We start from the raw sequence: 26,370 nt of genomic DNA, 5'->3' as shown, positions 1-26,370 counted from the left end.
AGTGCTACTTTTTTAACCTTGTAAAAGGGATGTTTTTATGCTCCCGAAACGTCGGTTGTTTTGTCTTTTTAACCCTAAATTTTGGATGTTGTTGTACATATTAAACAGTTTTTAACCTTTATTAATGAATTGGATCTACTTCCAAGTTCATCAAAAGTTTTTCAACAGGTATTTGTGTAAACATAATTTAACATCTTCCACAGGCATATATTTTCTAAACCATGATTTTTTTACAATACACAATGGTGATAAAAATTCCTAAACAATTTGTGTCACCTGGCTACTATAATATTAACCATGAACTCCTGCACACATAATATACAAATATTGACTGCTATGAGGGGCACAGTTAAAATTATAGGCCCGAGGTGATGCTTCGGGCATAGTCATGGTTTTGACATCACCGAGGGCCTATAATTTTAAACTGTGCCCCGAATTAAGCAGTCAATATTTGTTTTATATACCGAATAATATAGATTCTTCTCATTTGATTGGTTAAAAGATTTCCTGACTGACAAGGCCTACAAGCTTTTAACTGCATAGGCCTAAGTAGGCTAAATGCACACACAGTCATGACAGTGCATGCAAGAGCAAGGCCAAGGGTGCAGAATTTGGACCGATATCTACCGATTTCATATCTAAAACAACCCTACCGTTTCTGTGCTAACATCACACACTGCCGAGTCTCCAGCCGGTCTCCAGGTCGTAGTAATTTGTCTAAAAAGTGACATTTGGCAGGTATAAATCCTTGACATGTAACATAACAATCACTGCACTCACGGCGGCCGGTGAAAGATCGTCGTCAAGGAGAGGTCAAATTCATTGCGAACTGTGACCGCGATAGTCTCAACACTAGTAATCAACGCCGCCGTATAGTGGGTGCGCAATGTATACTGAGCGATCTGTGTATTCGGGTTGCGAATATCCAATTATTTTCCGAGCATAGAATCAACTGTGCCCGGGGCACAGTTGTTGTATGACGTCATCTTGATAGAAAAAGGGGGCACAGCTATTTTAATGACTCCACTTTTAACCAATCAGATGAGAGGAATCTATATATGAGGTATATAATCCACTTTACTCTTCGGGTACTATTATTATGCATGTATATGCTGGTACCCATTTATACACATTGGTAGAGACTCAATACAGGTTAACGTAATAGGTGCACACTGGGGTTTGAACTCACAATCTTATGATCATGAGTCAAAGCTTGTACTAGTATACCACCATGGCCTCTTATTACACACATCAGGGACCGTATTCTATTATACGGTCCCTGCACACATTCACTTTATAATGTACCTAACACAAACTGATACATGCTGAGAAATCTCTATTCTTCAGTGTAACACAATGTGGATACTTATCAGAATAAAGTACTGTATAAGCTGAAATTTTCACAGTGATTTTATTTTGGCGCAATTCATGATTTGACAGAGGTCCGCGAATTCAACACCCCGCGAATATGCTCGATGATGCGGTCATTTTATTTTGGCGCAATTCACAATTTGACATCTAGGTGAAATGTGCTCGATGATGAAGCTTAATTACTAAGCTCCATTATAAAGAAATCTACAACCCGAAATCATCACCCCGAAAATGTTAGGGAAGCTCGCAACCGAGAAAATATCTGTGCACAAAAATATTGGCTTATACAGTAACTTGTTCCTCAATATTTCCACAATATAGTAGGCCTATGTCCAATGCCTGCCTTGTGTATTTTAAGCAATTGACCTTTTCGGTAAATCCCATAAGCCTTTGCGAGTTCACCTGAGATGTCGTCATTTGACGTCACACCGATCTGCGCCAATGCGCACATTGTTTATCAAACATCGCCACTGTGCATTACAAGTCGGTGTGATGTCAAATGACGACATCCCAGGTGTAGTAGCAAAGGCTAATATGGGATTTACCGAAAAGGTCAATGAAATAAATAGTTTGCTGCCCTCATTCACCAACTGTCTGGTTGACGAATGAGAAACTTATATGTTAAAAACGTGGCGGACTTGCTCGAAATTGACCAACTTTGTTATTTTTAGAACTTCAGAGCACGCTGTTACCACAACGCGAGGTACACGGGAGCTGATAGGCAGTCGCACTGTGGCGCAAAACCATGGTTGTGCGAAAATATTTTCATGAGTCCGACACGATACGAGTGGTAAGTTATTCAGTTGTCACTACAAGTATAACACAAATACATATGCAGTGTAGACGACTGATGGGTTTAGTCTATGAGATAACTCCGCAATTGCTAATAACAAAATACCGTATTTCGTCAAATAAACGCCCCCGGAGGCATTACATTTTCCTAGGGGGGGGGGGGCGTTTATTTGAGGTCATTTTTAGCACGACAATTCCTGTTAAAATCATTAGGTAAGCTTAAAAGTCACGCTAAATGACGAACTATGAACTTTTGATACTGACTTTTGGTTCACTTCCGGGTTGCCGATGCAGATTTTCGCCATTTACTGCTGCTATTATCAACCATGTGAGCAACTTGGTAAGCTTACTACACAAGATAGCATGGAAATATCGGAATTTTTGAAACATCTTGGTTGAAAAAAAGTGGTGGGGGCGTTTATTTGAGGGGGGGGCGACTATTTGACTAAATACGGTAGGTGCTAATTAACATAGTTTTAAAAGCTTGTGTCCATTCAAAGAATGAAATACATTGTATGCTAAATAAAGAATGAAACTTTCAATAACAAGAAAATTATTGATAAAAAACTGTATGGCAGCACAAAGCATCTACATACCTGCCAACCCCAAAACCTCACAAATAGGGACAAATAGGAGAAAAAATAGGGACATTATTTACTATACATTACTATAGTCATATTTTTGCAAAAAAGGGACACATGGTAAAATCGCTCTCTTTTAGGCTTTTTTGTCTCAGTAAAAATAGGGACAATTCCTATTAAATAGGGACAGTTGGCAGGTATGCTTATTTTGTTTTTGTGCACGACTCTTCATTCTTTACACTGACACGTCATGATTCAACCACAAGTCTAATTAAAAGCTGCTTCATTTCAAATCTAGAATCATGGTAGCTGGTGTTTCTAGATACGATTTCCAGAGATTTGAAAACCTTGCCATGGTTGCGCCATCGATGACCCTGTGATCAGCTGACCAGCTCACATTGAGGACATGTGCCTTGTATAATTCGTCGTCTGCATCAAAACGAGGTACCGCCTGAAGTGAGAAATGCAAAGTAAGCAAGTCAGAATTTTAAATTAAAGTAACGAGTGTGTCTTTCCTACCTCTGGGCTTAATAAATTTTAACCCGCTTAATGGCATAGTTTTGCAATTAATTATAATTTTTAAGGGGTACTACACCCTGGCCAATTTTGAGCCTATTTTGCATTTTCTCAAAATTTATTAGCATTGGTGACAAGTAAGATATGTATATTATAGGGGCAAGGACTACAACTACTGCACTGAAAATTCAGCAACTCAAGGCAAGTAGTTATTGATTTATTGATCAAATATTGGTTTTCCTCATTTTTGACTGTAACTCCACAACTGTTGTCTGTGCTGAAATAAAATTTCCAGGGCAGTAGTTGTAGTCCTTGCCCCTATAATACATAATACCGTACTTGTCACCAATGCGCTATAATTTTTGAGAAAAATGCAAAAATAGGCACAAATTTGGGCAGGGGTATAGTACCCCCTTAAACCCATCATAAACCTAACCTATGGTAGTAACATATAAATCCTATAGAAGAGTTACGATGTATTAGATCCCATGGTCCTGTTGATTTTCTTGTGGCCCTGTGGATTACAGTCTGCACTTGCATAACCAGCCTGAATCCTGAATATTATTTTCTGCAGAGGACTGAGCCTACTGCCCCCAACCTGTCTTCATGTTCAATCAGAAAAAACACCCCAATTCTCTCATCCATGAAATGGATCAAACATGTCTAACATTGCTAGCTGCTTCTTTCTGAATGGACATTCAGATCTAACTTTAATACCTGCTAACAAACTAGTTGATAAATTAGAGCTACCGATAGCTCGTATAGTGACTCGAAGTGACATTAATACTGGCTTAAACCAGACTCAGCCTATAGATCACACAATAATATATAAGAAATTACCTGAATTCTACCGATAGCTCCTATAGCAACTTGTACTGGCTTATATCAGACTCAGCCTATAGAGCACACAATAATATATAAGAAATTACCTGAATTCTACCGATAGCTCCTATAGCAACTTGTACTGGCTTATATCAGACTCAGCCTATAGAGCACACAATAATATATAAGAAATTACCTGAATTCTACCGATAGCTCCTATAGCAACTTGTACTGGCTTATATCAGACTCAGCCTATAGAGCACACAATAATATATAAGAAATTACCTGAATTCTACCGATAGCTCCTATAGCAACTTGTACTGGCTTATATCAGACTCAGCCTATAGAGCACACAATAATATATAAGAAATTACCTGAATTCTACCGATAGCTCCTATAGCAACTTGTACTGGCTTATATCAGACTCAGCCTATAGAGCACACAATAATATATAAGAAATTACCTGAATTCTACCGATAGCTCCTATAGCAACTTGTACTGGCTTATATCAGACTCAGCCTATAGAGCACACAATAATATATAAGAAATTACCTGAATTCTACCGATAGCTCCTATAGCAACTTGTACTGGCTTATATCAGACTCAGCCTATAGAGCACACAATAATATATAAGAAATTACCTGAATTCTACCGATAGCTCCTATAGCAACTTGTACTGGCTTATATCAGACTCAGCCTATAGAGCACACAATAATATATAAGAAATTACCTGAATTCTACCGATAGCTCCTATAGCAACTTGTACTGGCTTATATCAGACTCAGCCTATAGAGCACACAATAATATATAAGAAATTACCTGAATTCTACCGATAGCTCCTATAGCAACTTGTACTGGCTTATATCAGACTCAGCCTATAGAGCACACAATAATATATAAGAAATTACCTGAATTCTACCGATAGCTCCTATAGCAACTTGTACTGGCTTATATCAGACTCAGCCTATAGAGCACACAATAATATATAAGAAATTACCTGAATTCTACCGATAGCTCCTATAGCAACTTGTACTGGCTTATATCAGACTCAGCCTATAGAGCACACAATAATATATAAGAAATTACCTGAATTCTACCGATAGCTCCTATAGCAACTTGTACTGGCTTATATCAGACTCAGCCTATAGAGCACACAATAATATATAAGAAATTACCTGAATTCTACCGATAGCTCCTATAGCAACTTGTACTGGCTTATATCAGACTCAGCCTATAGAGCACACAATAATATATAAGAAATTACCTGAATTCTACCGATAGCTCCTATAGCAACTTGTACTGGCTTATATCAGACTCAGCCTATAGAGCACACAATAATATATAAGAAATTACCTGAATTCTACCGATAGCTCCTATAGCAACTTGTACTGGCTTATATCAGACTCAGCCTATAGAGCACACAATAATATATAAGAAATTACCTGAATTCTACCGATAGCTCCTATAGCAACTTGTACTGGCTTATATCAGACTCAGCCTATAGAGCACACAATAATATATAAGAAATTACCTGAATTCTACCGATAGCTCCTATAGCAACTTGTACTGGCTTATATCAGACTCAGCCTATAGAGCACACAATAATATATAAGAAATTACCTGAATTCTACCGATAGCTCCTATAGCAACTTGTACTGGCTTATACCAGACTCAGCCTATAGAGCACACAATAATATATAAGAAATTACCTGAATTCTACCGATAGCTCCTATAGCAACTTGTACTGGCTTATATCAGACTCAGCCTATAGAGCACACAATAATATATAAGAAATTACCTGAATTCTACCGATAGCTCCTATAGCAACTTGTACTGGCTTATATCAGACTCAGCCTATAGAGCACACAATAATATATAAGAAATTACCTGAATTCTACCGATAGCTCCTATAGCAACTTGTACTGGCTTATATCAGACTCAGCCTATAGAGCACACAATAATATATAAGAAATTACCTGAATTCTACCGATAGCTCCTATAGCAACTTGTACTGGCTTATATCAGACTCAGCCTATAGAGCACACAATAATATATAAGAAATTACCTGAATTCTACCGATAGCTCCTATAGCAACTTGTACTGGCTTATATCAGACTCAGCCTATAGAGCACACAATAATATATCAGAAATTACCTGAATTCTACCGATAGCTCCTATAGCAACTTGTACTGGCTTATACCAGACTCAGCCTATAGAGCACACAATAATATATAAGAAATTACCTGAATTCTACCGATAGCTCCTATAGCAACTTGTACTGGCTTATATCAGACTCAGCCTATAGAGCACACAATAATATATAAGAAATTACCTGAATTCTACCGATAGCTCCTATAGCAACTTGTACTGGCTTATACCAGACTCAGCCTATAGAGCACACAATAATATATAAGAAATTACCTGAATTCTACCGATAGCTCCTATAGCAACTTGTACTGGCTTATACCAGACTCAGCCTATAGAGCACACAATAATATATAAGAAATTACCTGAATTCTACCGATAGCTCCTATAGCAACTTGTACTGGCTTATATCAGACTCAGCCTATAGAGCACACAATAATATATAAGAAATTACCTGAATTCTACCGATAGCTCCTATAGCAACTTGTACTGGCTTATACCAGACTCAGCCTATAGAGCACACAATAATATATAAGAAATTACCTGAATTCTACCGATAGCTCCTATAGCAACTTGTACTGGCTTATATCAGACTCAGCCTATAGAGCACACAATAATATATAAGAAATTACCTGAATTCTACCGATAGCTCCTATAGCAACTTGTACTGGCTTATATCAGACTCAGCCTATAGAGCACACAATAATATATAAGAAATTACCTGAATTCTACCGATAGCTCCTATAGCAACTTGTACTGGCTTATATCAGACTCAGCCTATAGAGCACACAATAATATATAAGAAATTACCTGAATTCTACCGATAGCTCCTATAGCAACTTGTACTGGCTTATATCAGACTCAGCCTATAGAGCACACAATAATATATAAGAAATTACCTGAATTCTACCGATAGCTCCTATAGCAACCTGAGGTGGCATTAAGACTGGCTTATACCAGACTCAGCCTATAGAGCACACAATAATATATAAGAAATTACCTGAATTCTACCGATAGCTCCTATAGCAACTTGTACTGGCTTATATCAGACTCAGCCTATAGAGCACACAATAATATATAAGAAATTACCTGAATTCTACCGATAGCTCCTATAGCAACTTGTACTGGCTTATATCAGACTCAGCCTATAGAGCACACAATAATATATAAGAAATTACCTGAATTCTACCGATAGCTCCTATAGCAACTTGTACTGGCTTATATCAGACTCAGCCTATAGAGCACACAATAATATATAAGAAATTACCTGAATTCTACCGATAGCTCCTATAGCAACTTGTACTGGCTTATATCAGACTCAGCCTATAGAACACACAATAATATATAAGAAATTACCTGAATTCTACCGATAGCTCCTATAGCAACTTGTACTGGCTTATATCAGACTCAGCCTATAGAGCACACAATAATATATAAGAAATTACCTGAATTCTACCGATAGCTCCTATAGCAACTTGTACTGGCTTATATCAGACTCAGCCTATAGAGCACACAATAATATATAAGAAATTACCTGAATTCTACCGATAGCTCCTATAGCAACTTGTACTGGCTTATATCAGACTCAGCCTATAGAGCACACAATAATATATAAGAAATTACCTGAATTCTACCGATAGCTCCTATAGCAACTTGTACTGGCTTATATCAGACTCAGCCTATAGAGCACACAATAATATATAAGAAATTACCTGAATTCTACCGATAGCTCCTATAGCAACTTGTACTGGCTTATATCAGACTCAGCCTATAGAGCACACAATAATATATAAGAAATTACCTGAATTCTACCGATAGCTCCTATAGCAACTTGTACTGGCTTATATCAGACTCAGCCTATAGAGCACACAATAATATATAAGAAATTACCTGAATTCTACCAATAGCTCCTATAGCAACTTGTACTGGCTTATATCAGACTCAGCCTATAGAGCACACAATAATATATAAGAAATTACCTGAATTCTACCGATAGCTCCTATAGCAACTTGTACTGGCTTATACCAGACTCAGCCTATAGAGCACACAATAATATATAAGAAATTACCTGAATTCTGCCGATAGCTCCTATAGCAACTTGTACTGGCTTATATCAGACTCAGCCTATAGAGCACACAATAATATATAAGAAATTACCTGAATTCTACCGATAGCTCCTATAGCAACTTGTACTGGCTTATATCAGACTCAGCCTATAGAACACACAATAATATATAAGAAATTACCTGAATTCTACCAATAGCTCCTATAGCAACTTGTACTGGCTTATATCAGACTCAGCCTATAGAGCACACAATAATATATAAGAAATTACCTGAATTCTACCAATAGCTCCTATAGCAACTTGTACTGGCTTATATCAGACTCAGCCTATAGAGCACACAATAATATATAAGAAATTACCTGAATTCTACCGATAGCTCCTATAGCAACTTGTACTGGCTTATATCAGACTCAGCCTATAGAGCACACAATAATATATAAGAAATTACCTGAATTCTACCGATAGCTCCTATAGCAACTTGTACTGGCTTATATCAGACTCAGCCTATAGAGCACACAATAATATATAAGAAATTACCTGAATTCTACCGATAGCTCCTATAGCAACTTGTACTGGCTTATACCAGACTCAGCCTATAGAGCACACAATAATATATAAGAAATTACCTGAATTCTACCAATAGCTCCTATAGCAACTTGTACTGGCTTATATCAGACTCAGCCTATAGAGCACACAATAATATATAAGAAATTACCTGAATTCTACCGATAGCTCCTATAGCAACTTGTACTGGCTTATACCAGACTCAGCCTATAGAGCACACAATAATATATAAGAAATTACCTGAATTCTACCGATAGCTCCTATAGCAACTTGTACTGGCTTATACCAGACTCAGCCTATAGAGCACACAATAATATATAAGAAATTACCTGAATTCTACCAATAGCTCCTATAGCAACTTGTACTGGCTTATATCAGACTCAGCCTATAGAGCACACAATAATATATAAGAAATTACCTGAATTCTACCGATAGCTCCTATAGCAACTTGTACTGGCTTATATCAGACTCAGCCTATAGAGCACACAATAATATATAAGAAATTACCTGAATTCTACCGATAGCTCCTATAGCAACTTGTACTGGCTTATATCAGACTCAGCCTATAGAGCACACAATAATATATAAGAAATTACCTGAATTCTACCGATAGCTCCTATAGCAACTTGTACTGGCTTATATCAGACTCAGCCTATAGAGCACACAATAATATATAAGAAATTACCTGAATTCTACCGATAGCTCCTATAGCAACTTGTACTGGCTTATACCAGACTCAGCCTATAGAGCACACAATAATATATAAGAAATTACCTGAATTCTACCAATAGCTCCTATAGCAACTTGTACTGGCTTATATCAGACTCAGCCTATAGAGCACACAATAATATATAAGAAATTACCTGAATTCTACCGATAGCTCCTATAGCAACTTGTACTGGCTTATACCAGACTCAGCCTATAGAGCACACAATAATATATAAGAAATTACCTGAATTCTACCGATAGCTCCTATAGCAACTTGTACTGGCTTATACCAGACTCAGCCTATAGAGCACACAATAATATATAAGAAATTACCTGAATTCTACCAATAGCTCCTATAGCAACTTGTACTGGCTTATATCAGACTCAGCCTATAGAGCACACAATAATATATAAGAAATTACCTGAATTCTACCGATAGCTCCTATAGCAACTTGTACTGGCTTATATCAGACTCAGCCTATAGAGCACACAATAATATATAAGAAATTACCTGAATTCTACCGATAGCTCCTATAGCAACTTGTACTGGCTTATACCAGACTCAGCCTATAGAGCACACAATAATATATAAGAAATTACCTGAATTCTACCGATAGCTCCTATAGCAACTTGTACTGGCTTATATCAGACTCAGCCTATAGAGCACACAATAATATATAAAAAATTACCTGAATTCTACCGATAGCTCCTATAGCAACTTGTACTGGCTTATATCAGACTCAGCCTATAGAGCACACAATAATATATAAGAAATTACCTGAATTCTACCAATAGCTCCTATAGCAACTTGTACTGGCTTATATCAGACTCAGCCTATAGAGCACACAATAATATATAAGAAATTACCTGAATTCTACCGATAGCTCCTATAGCAACTTGTACTGGCTTATACCAGACTCAGCCTATAGAGCACACAATAATATATAAGAAATTACCTGAATTCTACCAATAGCTCCTATAGCAACTTGAGGTGGCATTAATACTGGCTTATACCAGACTCAGCCTATAGAGCACACAATAATATATAAGAAATTACCTGAATTCTACCGATAGCTCCTATGGCAACTTGAGGTGGCATTAATACTGGCTTATACCAGACTCAGCCTATAGATCACACAATAATATATAAGAAATTACCTGAATTCTACCGATAGCTCCTATAGCAACTTGAGGTGGCATTAATACTGGCTTATACCAGACTCAGCCTATAGAGCACACAATAATATATAAGAAATTACCTGAATTCTACCGATAGCTCCTATAGCAACTTGTACTGGCTTATATCAGACTCAGCCTATAGAGCACACAATAATATATAAGAAATTACCTGAATTCTACCGATAGCTCCTATAGCAACTTGTACTGGCTTATACCAGACTCAGCCTATAGAGCACACAATAATATATAAGAAATTACCTGAATTCTACCGATAGCTCCTATAGCAACTTGAGGTGGCATTAATACTGGCTTATACCAGACTCAGCCTATAGATCACACAATAATATATAAGAAATTACCTGAATTCTACCGATAGCTCCTATAGCAACTTGAGGTGGCATTAATACTGGCTTATACCAGACTCAGCCTATAGAGCACACAATAATATATAAGAAATTACCTGAATTCTACCAATAGCTCCTATAGCAACTTGAGGTGGCATTAAGACTGGCTTATACCAGACTCAGCCTATAGAGCACACAATAATATATAAGAAATTACCTGAATTCTACCAATAGCTCCTATAGCAACTTGAGGTGGCATTAATACTGGCTTATACCAGACTCAGCCTATAGAGCACACAATAATATATAAGAAATTACCTGAATTCTACCAATAGCTCCTATAGCAACTTGAGGTGGCATTAATACTGGCTTATACCAGACTCAGCCTATAGAGCACACAATAATATATAAGAAATTACCTGAATTCTACCAATAGCTCCTATAGCAACTTGAGGTGGCATTAATACTGGCTTATACCAGACTCAGCCTATAGATCACACAATAATATATAAGAAATTACCTGAATTCTACCAATAGCTCCTATAGCAACTTGAGGTGGCATTAAGACTGGCTTATACCAGACTCAGCCTATAGATCACACAATAATATATAAGAAATTACCTGAATTCTACCGATAGCTCCTATAGCAACTTGTACTGGCTTATATCAGACTCAGCCTATAGAACACACAATAATATATAAGAAATTACCTGAATTCTACCGATAGCTCCTATAGCAACTTGAGGTGGCATTAAGACTGGCTTAGCATAAGTCCCACCAACCTGTAAAAGGATCAAATAACACACTGGGTTTTAAAATCAAATACAATTCTGATGACATCCTAAAAGATATCAGCTAGAGAATTTTACTTGGTTTGGGTAAAAAAATAATTACATCTTATACACAACTCTTATAGATATTTGCACCCCACACTTTCAAAAGTCTTACAGATATTGCTGATTTTAGCATGGACAAAATCAGCATTACAATTTAATAAATCAACACTTTACAAAGGGTGTGCTACTACTCAATCTCCACACTTACAACTCAATCTCCACGCTTATAATATTGCTGATTTTAGCATGGACAAAATCAGCATTACAATTTAATAAATCAACACTATACAAAGGGCGTGCTACTACTCAATCTCCACAACAGTTTGCAAGTTAGTTGCATGCCCATGTCACTTTGGACAGGCAGTTTTCACTTGAGGCATGCAAAATTATAACTATGGCTGATTTATAGGTTTGATTAAATTCAGAAGTAGATCAAATTCCCAATTGACATATCTGAACTCCCTCTTCTACTTCTTCCTTATTAGTGCAGGCCTCTTATGTATGAGTATTATCATACTGCGTACAGACAAGCTGGAACCTAGAGTAGATGAGTGTATTTTTGAAGTACAGTCAACAGAACTGGGATGATCCCCTGCTTTTTTTCGAATAGCCTGTGATGTTCTTTAAAGTACACACTGCATTAATGTCAGAAATACATGTACACAGGACCGACAGCTTAAAGTGGCCTCCGAAGCACTAAGCAAGCAGAATGAAGTGCCTTGCTCAAGGACACAAAGAGCCAGCTGAGCTCAAGCGGACCTACTCAGATTTCAAACCCAGGACCCTGGGATTCACAGTCCAACGCCTTAACCACTCAGCTACACTTCAATTTTTAGCTACATAAGACATGGTGCAATGTTTCTCAAATCTGGAGTAGTTTTCTAGGGGTCTAAAATAACTTATCTGCACAACAAAATGAGCATGAAGAACAGATCCGCATACATTTTAAAATTATTAACACAGCGGGATCAGTGATGTAGCTTGCGACACCATCATGGCGTCTTCTTTCAGCGTAGTGTTTACACTCCTCCGGTCACATGACCACCTGGTGGGTGGTTAAGTATAACAGCAGATCATCATAGATGAAGATGCCATGATGGTGTTGCAAGCTACGTCTCTGCTTAATACAGACTTTGAAAAGGTCTCTTTTTCAGATAATGTCAATATGAGAGAGTTCAAAATCAATGTGCATGCTGCCGGCACTTTAAATGCTCTACTTACAGTTCCAATGTTAGATAAAGTAAAGGTTCCACCACTTAGATCATCCTGTCCCAGCTTCCCCACCTTGCCCAGCTCCATTAACCTGCTCAAATCTTGTGCTATTTCAAATATGCTTAATGATTCACAATTCTTGATGTTGGGAACCAGCAGACCATGTGGTGTGTCCATTGCAAAACCAATATTATGTACTGCCTGTCAGGAGGAAACAAAAGCAACATAACTTTTACAAATAATTACTAATTAAGGCGAGTCAGAGCCTTCAGGATATATTTGTCCAGTTTTAGTCATTTCGCTTCAGTCCATTTCTGCAGGGTAAAACATTGATATTTGAGGAAATGAGTCAAAGAAGCCACTGGTTACATTTATATTTCCATATGTATTGCAGTTATTGAGTTATGACAAATAAAAGGCCTAAATGAAAATTTTTGTTATTTCCTCCCTCCAAGAAAAATCATGCACATGGGGGCACTGAAACCTATTACAAAAAAATTAATTTACAATGAGCCTTGGGGTCTCACATATTGAACCCATACCTTTCCTATGAGTGCGGGCTTTATTTTTCTCAATATTTGAGCACAAACAATGCTAGCTCAGGTACTGCTCCGAGTAATGTCCCAACTACGTTACTTGTCATTAATGTTAATGTGCAGTGCCTGCCCTGGGTACAGATTAAAATTTGTTCAACATGTGAAACTGTTGAAAATTAGCTAAGTACCAGCACACACACACAAAAGAATTCTGCATGAAAATGTCCCCTTTCCACTTTGCCTGATTTTTTTTCTGCTGAAAATGTTAATGCATACTACCTCACATCACCCTTGAACCCCAGAAGATATCTTACATTTCCCACAATGCATTTCTTCAATTTCATGGTGACAAAAAATACCTCAATGAACAGAGCAATTCCGGATCTTGCAAAATGTGTTTATTTCTTGACTATCGACCCATGTTTAGCCAGTCAATTCTGAATATGAAAACAAAGGGAACCTGTACAAAGTAATAGGAGTGTCATTTGATGAAATGAGGTGATGCATCATGCAGCAAAGGATTCTGGGAAGGGTAAGATATCTTCTCAGTATACACTGATTACATTACAGGCCAGACCTACCTTATACGTCATACTTTCACACTTTTCATCCACATATGCATTTAGTATAGGGAAACTGAACAGCGCTGTCGATGCAGCCTTAATAAACAACGGCATGAAGGAAAATTTCACTCCCCTATCCGCAGCCGCCTTTTGCAATGTCGGTTTCAGCTCCACTAGCCGGCTGACCTCAATTTCATCACAATATCCAAAGTGTGGGATCTCATTGGCGATTTTCATTGTTTTTACCATGGCCATCTGGATGCCTGTTAATAAGAACATTTAAAAAAGAACTACAGTGATTTATAGTGAACTATGCACATAAACCTACACAACTCAGCACACTTTACAGGAACTTTCTGACAACTGTGGCTCAAGATACACCATATATTTCAAAAACCTAAACATTATTATGATCTGAAAAGCTTATTTTGTTGATAAAACAATCAATCGATCAAGTATACAATAAAGTAATTACACAAGCACTCAATCAATCAATAAAAAAAAATTGTTGATCAAATATTCAACAAATCTTCCTGTACCTTTGTACAGGAGCCAACCGTTGTTAATCTGCGATGAATCCACAGTACTTTCACAGCAGCGTATACATTTTGTATGCGAACACAAGTTAAATGAATGTGTACAATTTGTCATGCCTGAAACTTGTGGGATGCGGCGCTTACACATTGAATTCATTATTTTGGAGGAAGCTGCTCAACATTGCCATTTTATTCAGTAGTTTAATTGCTGATATCAACAGATAAATCATCAATCTTCTTGTAATGTTGAATGGCAATGACTAACTGACATTCCTCATGAAATAATAAAATAAGACAATCTTTAGCTTGTTTTCATTGTTGAATTCTGGCGCATTTGCATGATTTGCTTCACTTGGGCAGCTAAAGCTAAAGTAACCCACGAGAAATAAACAATGCATGCAGACGATGCGGATGCATCATTTAGAGGTTAATGACTGCGCATCAGTTGTATTGAGGGTATTGTGAAATATCTAAATATTGTGCTTTGGACCTTGGAATATCCCATGTTTAGATATTTCACAATACCCAAAAAATAACTGATGCGCAGTCATTAACCTCATTCATAACTGTCACTTTTCACTTTTGTAATTCAATTATCGTCACATTTTCTTCTTTTAAATTTGAAAACAAAATACAATTTTAACTGCATGTTTCGTTTTCCCTGTAAAAAATCGAATATGCGAATAAGCAAATCCCACTAGCAACAAATCACACTAGCGCACAATCATTGGATGTCCAAAGATGGTGGTCAGCGCCCGCGTAATATTTTTTGAATGCATAACACGTCACGTAACGCGGTCATTGTAAAGCGTAATTCTAGCTATGTCATGAGACGAGGTCATTATACTTTTTCAATAACCTGCATTTGCGTTCGCGTTTTTAAAAGTTATTATCTGTGATTGGATAAAACACATCGCGTATATTAATGAGGTTATGAATGTTAAAAGGTGATGAACAACAGTGAAACATAATTAAATCCCTACATAAACAAATCAATCCAACAATTACATACCTTTAATAGGTTCTTTCCTATCTTCGCTGATATACACTGGAGCAGGACGACGGACTGGAGGTAAGACTGGTGATGGGGGCGTTGCTGGTTGTGGAACGGGAGGAGTTGTTATAGGCTTAGTCGGTGCTGCTTTTGCTGTAGGGTATTTGAACAATTGAACATATATAGTAAAATGTTGGTACATACATACATACATACATAAAGGTGATTTAAGGCGCTTATGCAAAAAAATTGATCTAAACAGGTTTAGACACATATGTGACATGATTAAGGGGAACGAGTCACATGTCGACCATGATCTAAAATGAGTTTACATATGTTTCTAAAGAGGACATTTAGAGCTTTCAGAAACTGAAGACCTCATGTTGATACGACTTTTCTTAGCGAAGTTAAATCAATTTTTCAATTGCTAAAAACAATATAAAAACATAAGAATTTGAACACTTTCTTTGCCAATATCTCAAAATCAGTATTAGCAACGAGACAGACTATAATCTATCCTCTATATCCTACCTGGTTTAGCTGGTGTCTGACCACTGGCTAACATCTCTATATGTTTTAACATGTCTTCTTTTAATACACGTCTATCTTTGCCAGTGCCAACTACATCAATTAATTTGATCTGAAATAATGGAGGAAAAGAAATAGTTTTACAATATAATAAACTTTATGAAAAACTATTATGCTTCCATCATGTTTATACACTTGCAAGCTTACATGTGACATGATTAAGGGGAATGAGTCACATGTCGACCATGGTCGAAAATGAGTTTTACATTTGTTTCTAAAGAGGACATTAAGAGCTTTCAGAAACTGAAAACCCCATGTTGATACAGCTTTTCTTTACAAAGTTACGTCAATTTATCAAGCGCTGAAAACAATATAAAACAAAAGAATATAAACACTTTATTTGCCAATATCTCAAAATCAGTATTAGCGACATCCGACTCATTTCCCTTGATCGTGTCACATATGGTGTTTACATTTTGCTCTACAGCAAAACGATTTAAAGACTAAATCGCGTCTGACGCCAGGGCAAAGGCGTGCCATGATTGGTTGCCGACCAGTGCAGTACGGTAATTTCTGTCTAGTTGTTAGAATTTCAGACCCGAACTAGTCTTTTTTTATCTCTGTCTTTCATAATAGCTAGCACCAAGCCCCGGACAGGAAGTGGCTGGTACCATTTGCATAATCTGAAGTGTGAATAAAAAGAAACAACCAGGAACCAAAAGTTTGACATGCATAATAGTACTGATTTGTTCCAGCATTCCCTTCCAGTTTTTCAATGTAAAGCACCCCTGGCCTTAGTTACAGTAAGAATGGTTACTATGGCCAGAGTTCTAGGGCTAGACTACCCAGTTCCAAAGTTGGCACCACAAAAGAACCCCACTAGCTATGACTTCTGTAAGACCTTAACTTACACATTTCTAACCTTAATCTTATGGACACCAAATCATCAGCCTCTAATTAGTAAGAACTATTTTGATTGGTTACAATGAGGGTTATGTTATGTATTGAGCCAATCAGAGATGTGGTATAAGAATATTAATCAGTAAGTCTGATCTAAGAGATCTAAAAACTCAATTTTGACTGGTTACTCTGCTGATTATACAGGCTGTATCAAAATGATTGGTATCCATCAGTTTTGTTTGTTATTGAAAATCCTACTTCTTCCAAATGCAACAAAGGATATAGCAATTACCATGATTTATGCAGATCCTATGTTGCATTCTGATGTGGTAGTCATGTCCATATATCACTGGAAACCGATGGGCACCAATCATTTTGATACAGCCTGTATACATGTAATGTAATTACCCAATCAGAGGCTCTGTAAGAATGGCAGTATTACAAATTATCTACTTCTAAGAACTTTTTTTGATTGGTTACAAACAGTTATATCATGATAGAGCCAATCAGAGGTATGGTAAGGACAGTCAGTAGGGCTGTAGGGGATTAAGCTTGCTGAGAGATCTAAAACCTCTATTTTAATTGGTTACTCAGATGATTATATCATGTAATTAACCAATCAGAGACTCTGTTAGAAAGACATGGTACCCAGGGGTGTTAAATACTAACATCATGTTCCATAGCTAAACGTTTTACTGCTGGTGTAGCGAGTACCCTAACCCTCTCCTGCACAGGAGTTAACCCGACAGAAGCGCCCCCGCTTGTCGCTGTCGCTGCAACAGGTGCAACTTCTTCATCACTGTCACTTGAACTTGACGAGCTATCTTCAATATCTTCATCCACTGGAAAAAAAAATTATAAAAATACTCAAAGTTATTGAGGTTTTATTGAATAATAAATACTGTCTTCCATAAACAGATGCATCAGTAAAATTGTACATAATATTAGATAGATTATTGTATGTCAAATCCAATAAATATTTAAACACTGATCCAGGCTGATGGCTTGATCACAAATGATCTGGTCCACTGCATTTCCTGCGGTGTTTGGATGCAATCTCACTCCTTGGGATGATTGCTTTGGCCCCCTTCTTGCACGAAAAACAGGAAGGCAATTCGGCGTACATTTAAAATATGGCATACCTTTTGGATAAGGGCAGTTAAAGTGTTAGGGTTAGGATGTGTTTACAGGCTAGGTTTAGGCTACTGTTAAAATTGTATGTACGCATTGTACGGTCTAGGCATAGGTTATGCTGTAGTTTAGTATTGGGGTAAGGCTAAGCTCTTTGTTAGACTGGTTGCGGTAAGGATATCAAGTTCATGATTTTGGGACGAGGCAAGGGCAAGGTCAGAAGAAGGATATTTTTCCTTACTTTTATCAGTATCTTCCACTTCAATATCTATAAGCGGTGTGCCAACTTTAGCAATGTCATCCACCTCATAATGTAGCTTTCGTATAACACCGTCGTAACGACTTGTAATGGTCACCGATGCCTTGTCACTCTGTACTTCACATATGCTCTCAAACTGGGCTACTATGTCTCCTTCTTTGACATACCTGAAATTTGCAACAAATTAGCACTGGTTAACCCTCTTTATGCGGGTGTCGACTGCAGATGAATAGTTTTGTTTTTTTAAATCAAAATTCAAAAATTTCAGAATTGTTAACTTCCATGACCATATTTGAAATCGGCATGAAATATGCATTAAAATGAGTACAAACAAGCCTAGTATTGGTTCAGTGGTTCTTGAGATAGCTTTTGATATTTTGAGAAAATACCTCAAAATTTGGACTTCTTATGTTGAAGCCTATGGCTATCACACAGAGCATCAAGATTGAGGTGTGTCATCCCTTTGCACAAAACTTGCTAGTGATGACTGATTCAACTATTATAGAATAGCGTTACATCAACTTGAGATGAGACGCACTATAATAGTGCGTCTCATCTCAAGTTGATGTAACGCTATTCGTAGTGGCAGATTCTAATCAATGCAATTACGCAGTTGTGTGGCAGCATACAGACAAATAGGACATCTATGTGTGTGTGTATACGCTACACAGTACTAGATTAGCTTGCACAATTCGTCTCTGCTACTGGAAAATCCAACATGGAGTTAATGTCATCTGAGATGAGATAGACTATAACAACCATTTCCAACTTACCATTCTTTGAGAGTAACCTCTGCAATTCCCTCACCAATATCTGAGAGTTTGAATTGGAGTATATCTGAACAACTTCCTGCATTGCAAATTGTGTAAAATAATCATAAAAAACAAAAATTACAGAACAAACACGACAACGCTGGCGAAATGATCGAATAATCAGATTAACTACCATAACAGCTGAAAACGATTTTTGATTATACCGCACTGCACTAGTACGTTCACATGGTACCTCTGCATTGAACCATATCATGCTGATCACTCGCACCTGTAAGATTAGTATCTTTAAAAAGAGCGGTATTGTATTCAATCTATGATTGCAGACACACACAGGTTATAAGTGCAACCTGTTTGTAGTGCTGCGTGATATATTCAAAATTGTTTGAATCTATTGCTATGGTAGTTAATCCGATTATTATGTCACTTCGCCTGTGAATAGATCAGGAACTATTAGTCTCAAATCCTGCTCAAGGATGATGGCTTTGTGGCCATCTTGAGAATGAGATTACAGTTACCTAACATAAAAACTGTATAATTATGTGTGTTATGATCCTGTTATCTAATGAATAAATTAATTAATTAAATCTAATACTGGGTTCTCTTGTACAATTGTCATTTTTAAGCAGTTGTTTTACTTACGTCTTGAGGTTGAAATATTACGCCTTAACATCAATCCAGTTTGCAATGGCAGTGCTTGGAAGGTACAAGATGTAGGCCTTCTTTGGTCTGTAGTTGTCCCATGATATAAAGCCCTCTGATTGTGTATAGCTAACGATCTTTGTAGTCTAGAAACTGATGATTTCTGTATGATTAAAAAAGAAAAAAATGTTATCAGGTAAAGAATGCAGACTGTCGGACTATGAATTCAAAGCTTCCAGTCTCTCAGCGTAGCTCAGATCTCTTAGTTCTGGCACAAGTTTTGTGGCACATCTTTGCACTTTCTCCAGGGTGATGATGTCCTGATTCAGTGTTAGGCTGAATGTATCTGCCACTGGGAAATTCAACATGGCATTATTACCCTCAACTTAAGATGAGACACACTAACACTATGCCTGCTGTAAGATCTAAACTACGGTACCCCCTACAAGGTTGTAAGCAGTGTTCAAAGTGGGGTCTAATAATAATATGTATGTTTTGTAAAATAACAGCATGGATACTGATATTGGACTCTGTCATTCTTGACATTGGATAGAGTGGATAAATTAGTCACCACGGAGGAGGAAAAACAACAGGAAGCAAGCCATGTTAAATCTGCACTCAAAGCAAATGGCTACAAGTCCTGGATGTTTAAAACCTCCAAACCAAAGCAGAAGACCTCCGGTGTAAAAAATTGCACTGCTGTCCGACCGAAAAACAATACCAATGCACTCTAGCATCGAATGCGTAACTATCGTGTGCAAATTCGAAGCTAGAGTTCTCGAGTAACCAAATGACCTAGACTCGCTTGCCAGTCCTATATACGCCGTACCTTATATTGTATATTAAGGACTGGCTTACGCCATTTTGGATGTCAATGGGAAATACACACTTAACGATTTGCGCCAGTTAGATACTTGAAAAAAAATCTTTAAAATTTCATCAATGTATATAAAAGTGGTACCAACCTTATGTGCTTGCTAATTTAAGACTCGGTTGAAACAAAATTAAGGATCGAATGCATTTTAGTGCCCAAAAAGGCAAAATTATCGTCAAAGTTCTGTCTAAATCGGTATGCGTCGGAAATACAACCAATACAAGATATATCTGCACAAGCGACTGATAGCCTATCTTTAGTATTGATGCTTTCAGGCTTTAAATGATAGCAAGAAATGGAAATCGCCCCAAAGGAAAGATTTGGATTCACATTAACCTCCGGCGGAAATGTCAAACTGTCAATTACAACGTCTGCTAGTGGACTGGTTTTGAAATCCACTCTCATCAAACTAATCAAAACTGTAACAATTTTATCGAAAAAATCAAAAGAAGAAATACTAAATATTGCTCAGTTTCAATGATGCTTACCGATCGAAGTCGCCTTGATGGTGTATTTCGATCATTTTGCAACGTGGTTGAAAAATATTTCCAAGACGCGAGTATCGCCATTAAGCATGGCCCGTAACCTGGATAAAATTTAACGTAATCGATCGTCAATCCTAGTTCACCTGAGTGATCATGTGGTTTGCCAAATGAAACCGAATGAAGCCGAATGAACGGTATCGGTGTCGGAACAAGGATTGTTACTTGTAAACAAATCGTTTCGCCGGCATGTTTCAAGAAATTAAATTTACGATCTTTTGATAATTAGTTAGGGATCGTTTTATTTTAACCTCTGGCATGAGAGATTGAGAATGTGGGTTAAAGATAAGCCACTCTGTGTTTTCATTTTGCAACAAAAATAGGCTTCTCATAAAGCTTAAATTTGCGGGACATTATGCTGGCCATCCATGTATTTGAAACATGGCGGATATACCAAGCACCCTCACTACGTTCGGGTCTGTGAGGGTGCTCGACCAGGCATACTAAATCGGCACCCTTTCGAAGGGTTCAGAATTCGAATCGGGAACGGAAATATCCGATCTTTGAGATCAAAAACACAAAATTACAACTTTAAACATACTATTGGCAAAAGACATTATTACCAAACAATATAGTAGGTATGACAGGGAAACCTCAGTTAACACATTTGCTAGTCAGTCAAAATGGCCTAAACCGGCAATACAAATTTACATTGAAATTTAAAAGAAGCTTTTTAAGAAGGAAACCTTCCTAAATATGTTGTCTATACTTCACTTGACCCAAATATATGATTTTTTTTTTGGTGATGAGAGACTCAAGACATGGTCATGTTTTTTGAGGTGGGCACCCAAAAAAAGGTGGAGCTGTCACATTTTCCAAAAAAAATTATCTTCTTCTTCATATATTTTTGCTAAAATCCATCATGAAGAAATGGTTTTGGTCTCATTTGGAAGATAAATTATTAATCTAATGAAATAGTAACAAATACAGTTGAACAAATGTATTAATTAATTACAACTGCTTAATTAAGTTAATTAGCCATGGGTGGAGCCGGTAGAGGAGGAGCCGGTAGAGGAGGAGCTCTGTGTAAATCCAATGAGAAGTTGGTGTTCAATAATAAAATATATGCACTTTGTTACCTAATAGAAGTAAAAATGCATTTGCATAATGTTAATCTTATTTTTTTTTAAACTTTCTATAACTATAATTGCCTAGCTAATCTTAATAAACTTAGTAATTAAGGATTTAACAAGCTTTTAATTAATGCAGGGGAATGTGTGTCATGCAATAAAATGGGCTTTAAATTTTGCATGCATGAAGAAAGGAATGAAAATAAATCTCATCTGTCATAAATAGATCTTTACAAGCCGACGACGAACGTCGGCTTGTACTGTCTTCTTGGCGTTCTTCTTCTTACAAGCCGACGCCGAACGTCGGCTTGTACTGTCTTATTGGCGTGCTTCTTCTTTCTTTCTTTCTTCTTTCTTCTGTCGACCACATTCAGACGTGACGTATAACTCAGTCACGGGTTGACGATTTTAACTAAACGTTGTCAGAAGGACCGTTGGCATTGCCCGCACATGTCATATGACTTTGAACTACGTGTGACCTTTGACCTAGATAAAGAGGTCAACAATGTGATTTTTCTTCAAAATGTATCTTCTCCTACAAACAACATGCGATGATGACACGGTTTGGTCACATGACTCGCCTATGGTCGGTGTATATACGGTGTTCATTGATAAGGGGTCAAAGGTCATTAAGGGGTCATTTCCGGTTACAGTCTGAAAAACTTGTAAATAATATTCAAAAAATCACTGTCTTTACAAATTACATAGCAGAGAGTCGCCATTAGCACACATGCATCGCTACTAGACAGGGTCTTTAGGATGCCTACAGTTTTGGGGTCAAAGGTCATTAAGGGGTTACTTCCGGTCAAAAACCAAAATTATAAAAAATGTTCAAAAAAATTTTTATCTCAAAAGATAAACAGACCAGAATAATATAACCATCATACATGAATCAGTGTTCCCTGATGTATGCATGGTATTTTTATTTTGGGGGTCAAAGGTCATTAAGGGGTCACTTCCTGTTTTTAGCTGAATAACTTTAAGAATTTTTATCTCGAGAACTAAACATGCTAAAAATTTTTAATTAAAATTGGAACAATGCATTTTGTCGGTGTACGTAAGGTTTTTTTTTTCCATTGAAGTCAAAGGTCATTAAGGGGGTCAAAAGGTCAATCAAAATTTTCAAAAAATCAAAATCCATGTATAAGTTCCGATTAAGCTGAAATTCACCAGGAATCTTTCTTATGACATCCTAAGCATAATGCAAGAGCAGTTGACCCCATCCGTGACCCAGGGGTCAAGTTATAGGGGTCAAAGGTCAAATTTAGTCGGCTTGTTGTCATGTCTCGCATGACTTTCTATATAGCTCTTGTTTCTTCTTTCTTCTTTCTTCTGTCGACCACATTCGTACGTATAACTCAGTCACGGGTTGACGTATTTTAACTAAACGTTGTCAGAAGGACCGTTGGTATTGCCCACACATGTCATATGACTTTGAACTACGTGTGACCTTTGACCTAGATAAAGAGGTCAACAATGTGATTTTTCTTCAAAATGTATCTTCTCCTACAAACAACATGCGATGATGACACGGTTTGGTCACATGACTCGTCTATGGTCGGTGTATATAGGCTGTTCATTGATAAGGGGTCAAAGGTCATTAAGGGGTCATTTCCGGTTACAGTCTGAAAAACTTGTAAATAATATTAAAAAAATCACTGTCTTTACAAATTACATAGCAGAGTGTCGCCATTAGCACACATGCATTGCTACTAGACGGGGTCTTTAGGATGCCTACAGTTTTGGGGTCAAAGGTCATTAAAGGGTTACTTCCGGTCAAAAACCAAAATTATCAAAAATGTTCAAAAAATTTATCTCAAAAGATAAACAGACCAGAATAATATAACCATCATATATGAATCAGTGTTCCTGATGTATGAATGGTATTTTTTATTTTGGGGGTCAAAGGTCATTAAGGGTCACTTCCTGTTTTTAGCTGAATAACTTCAAGAATTTTTATCTCAAGAACTAAACATGTTAGAATTTTTTGATTAAAATTAGAACAATACATTTTGTCGGTGTACATAAGGTTTTTTTTCATTGAGGTCAAAGGTCATTAAGGGGGTCAAAAGGTCAATCAAAAATTTAAAAAATCAAAATCCATGTATAAGTTCGATTAAGCTGAAATTCACCAGGAATCTTTCTTATGACATCCTAAGCACAATGCAAGAGCAGTTGACCCCATCCGTGACCCAAGGGTCAAGTTATAGGGGTCAAAGATCAAATTTCGAAATTGGTCCAATCGAGCTCAAATTCAACAGGAATTATTCTTACGACATTCTAAACATGTTAAAAATATTTATGACCCCAAAGGTCAAAGTTTAGGGGTCAAATGTCAAATTTCTAAATTGCTCAAACTTGACCCATTAACAGGTCGGCTTGTGTGTCATGTCTCGCATGACTTTCTATATAGCTCTTGTTTAAATTGTTTTATCTTTGAAATATCTACATGTATCAAATAAATCTTCTCAAAGGAGATTATTGCAGTCAAAGGATTTAATCTGATGACATATTGATCTCTGGTTATTGTTAAATAGTTTATTGATGTAGGCTAATTGTGCATCTGTATATGCCTACATGTACATGTACCATTGTTACAATTTATTCACTGTAAATTGATTTTTGAAACACCTATATGGAATTGGATATTTAAATGTGATATTATAGCAATTCTTTAAACTATTTTGTTTCCAAATTTGAAGTGCATTTGCTTACAAATGGCACTTAGGGAAATTTTACATTAAATTAAACAATTTAAGATACAACTTTTTCACACTCTGTATAACATAATGGGCTTAACAAATATAGTGCGAACTAAATATTTAATGAAAGGACTAATTGTGTACATTCCAAATACCAAGTTCATTTTCCAATTTAATATGCTATGTAGAAATATTAGAGTGGTAAAGAAATGTAATATTTTAGGTATTTTTCAATGGAATCACCCTGTATATTTTTTTGGCACACCCTGTATATCCACTCAAACTTAACAGATTTGCAATCCTGACAATATATGCTTTCTAAAAATATATACTTTTACATAGTTTGGGTGAAAACTTTTGAAATATAATCAGAAATACAAAAAGGAGTTGATTTTTGACAAATTGCAAGATGTGACACAATTGGGTCCCACCTCAAAATACATGACCACATGGAATTTCAGAGAGATTTTGATAGCAGTTCCATTAAAAAAAGGTGCTATCGTCATGAGACTAAGATCTAGAAACACCCCCGTAATGCTATTTTGGGGAATTTTGCTAGCAGAATCTTTTTGATGAAAGTCAATCTTTGACAAGATGTAACTTTGCTACGGAAAGTGCTATGACAAAAAGGTTTTCAGTGTTGGCTTTCTTTACTCAAGGGCTGTAATTTGATATATAAAATGATGCAGTTTGATGGCAAATTTGAATTCACCTGGCATACCTAAATATAGAATAGAAAATTTGACATTTTCTCAAAATATTGAAGAAATTTGCTCACTGACTAGACATTTTGAACATTTTGCTCTCACCGAATGCCCCTTACTGCAAAAGTGCCAGCCCTACACCTATATCCATTTCCTATTGAAGTGCCCCCTACCCCCGGGTAATGTGGCAACTTTTACCATAGTTAAGCTTACATGTATCAGGTGTAACGAACAATGAACCAACCTGCCGAATTCAGCAACCAGAAAGATAATTCACGTCACACGTCATGGATTCCGATCTTGATTTTTATCATGCTGTGATACTCACCTTCAAACAGCAAAGGCGAAATGTTACAGGTGCCCCTAAAGTTCTTCTTAATAACGCTGCCATAGTGTAAATTAAATGTTAAAGTGCTCTAAATTGCACTTTTATTGCCCCACTTTCCCTTTCCACACGCTCAATAACACAGGACTACGGGCTGTG

General features: G+C 36.9%; 1 protein-coding gene across 1 annotated transcript; it reads right to left on the bottom strand.

Annotated features, from left to right (window-relative positions):
* Positions 1-2,598: 2,598 nt before the first annotated feature.
* Positions 2,599-26,370, bottom strand: LOC140146142 (lipoamide acyltransferase component of branched-chain alpha-keto acid dehydrogenase complex, mitochondrial-like). Its single transcript, XM_072167900.1, has 11 exons — positions 26,215-26,370; positions 19,995-20,157; positions 19,356-19,431; positions 18,565-18,749; positions 17,862-18,034; positions 16,296-16,404; positions 15,783-15,917; positions 14,253-14,497; positions 13,145-13,336; positions 11,798-11,869; positions 2,599-3,195 (listed from the first exon to the last, which is right to left on the bottom strand). The coding sequence occupies exons 1-11, from the start codon at positions 26,275-26,277 to the stop codon at positions 3,028-3,030; spliced, it is 1,581 nt and encodes a 526-aa protein (XP_072024001.1). The 5' UTR covers positions 26,278-26,370; the 3' UTR covers positions 2,599-3,027.

The sequence above is a fragment of the Amphiura filiformis genome, chromosome 2 (assembly GCF_039555335.1).
Source record: "Amphiura filiformis chromosome 2, Afil_fr2py, whole genome shotgun sequence".
NCBI lineage: Eukaryota > Metazoa > Echinodermata > Ophiuroidea > Amphilepidida > Amphiuridae > Amphiura > Amphiura filiformis.
Note: the sequence above shows the minus strand (reverse complement) of the source record. Positions and strands in the feature narration are given on the sequence as shown.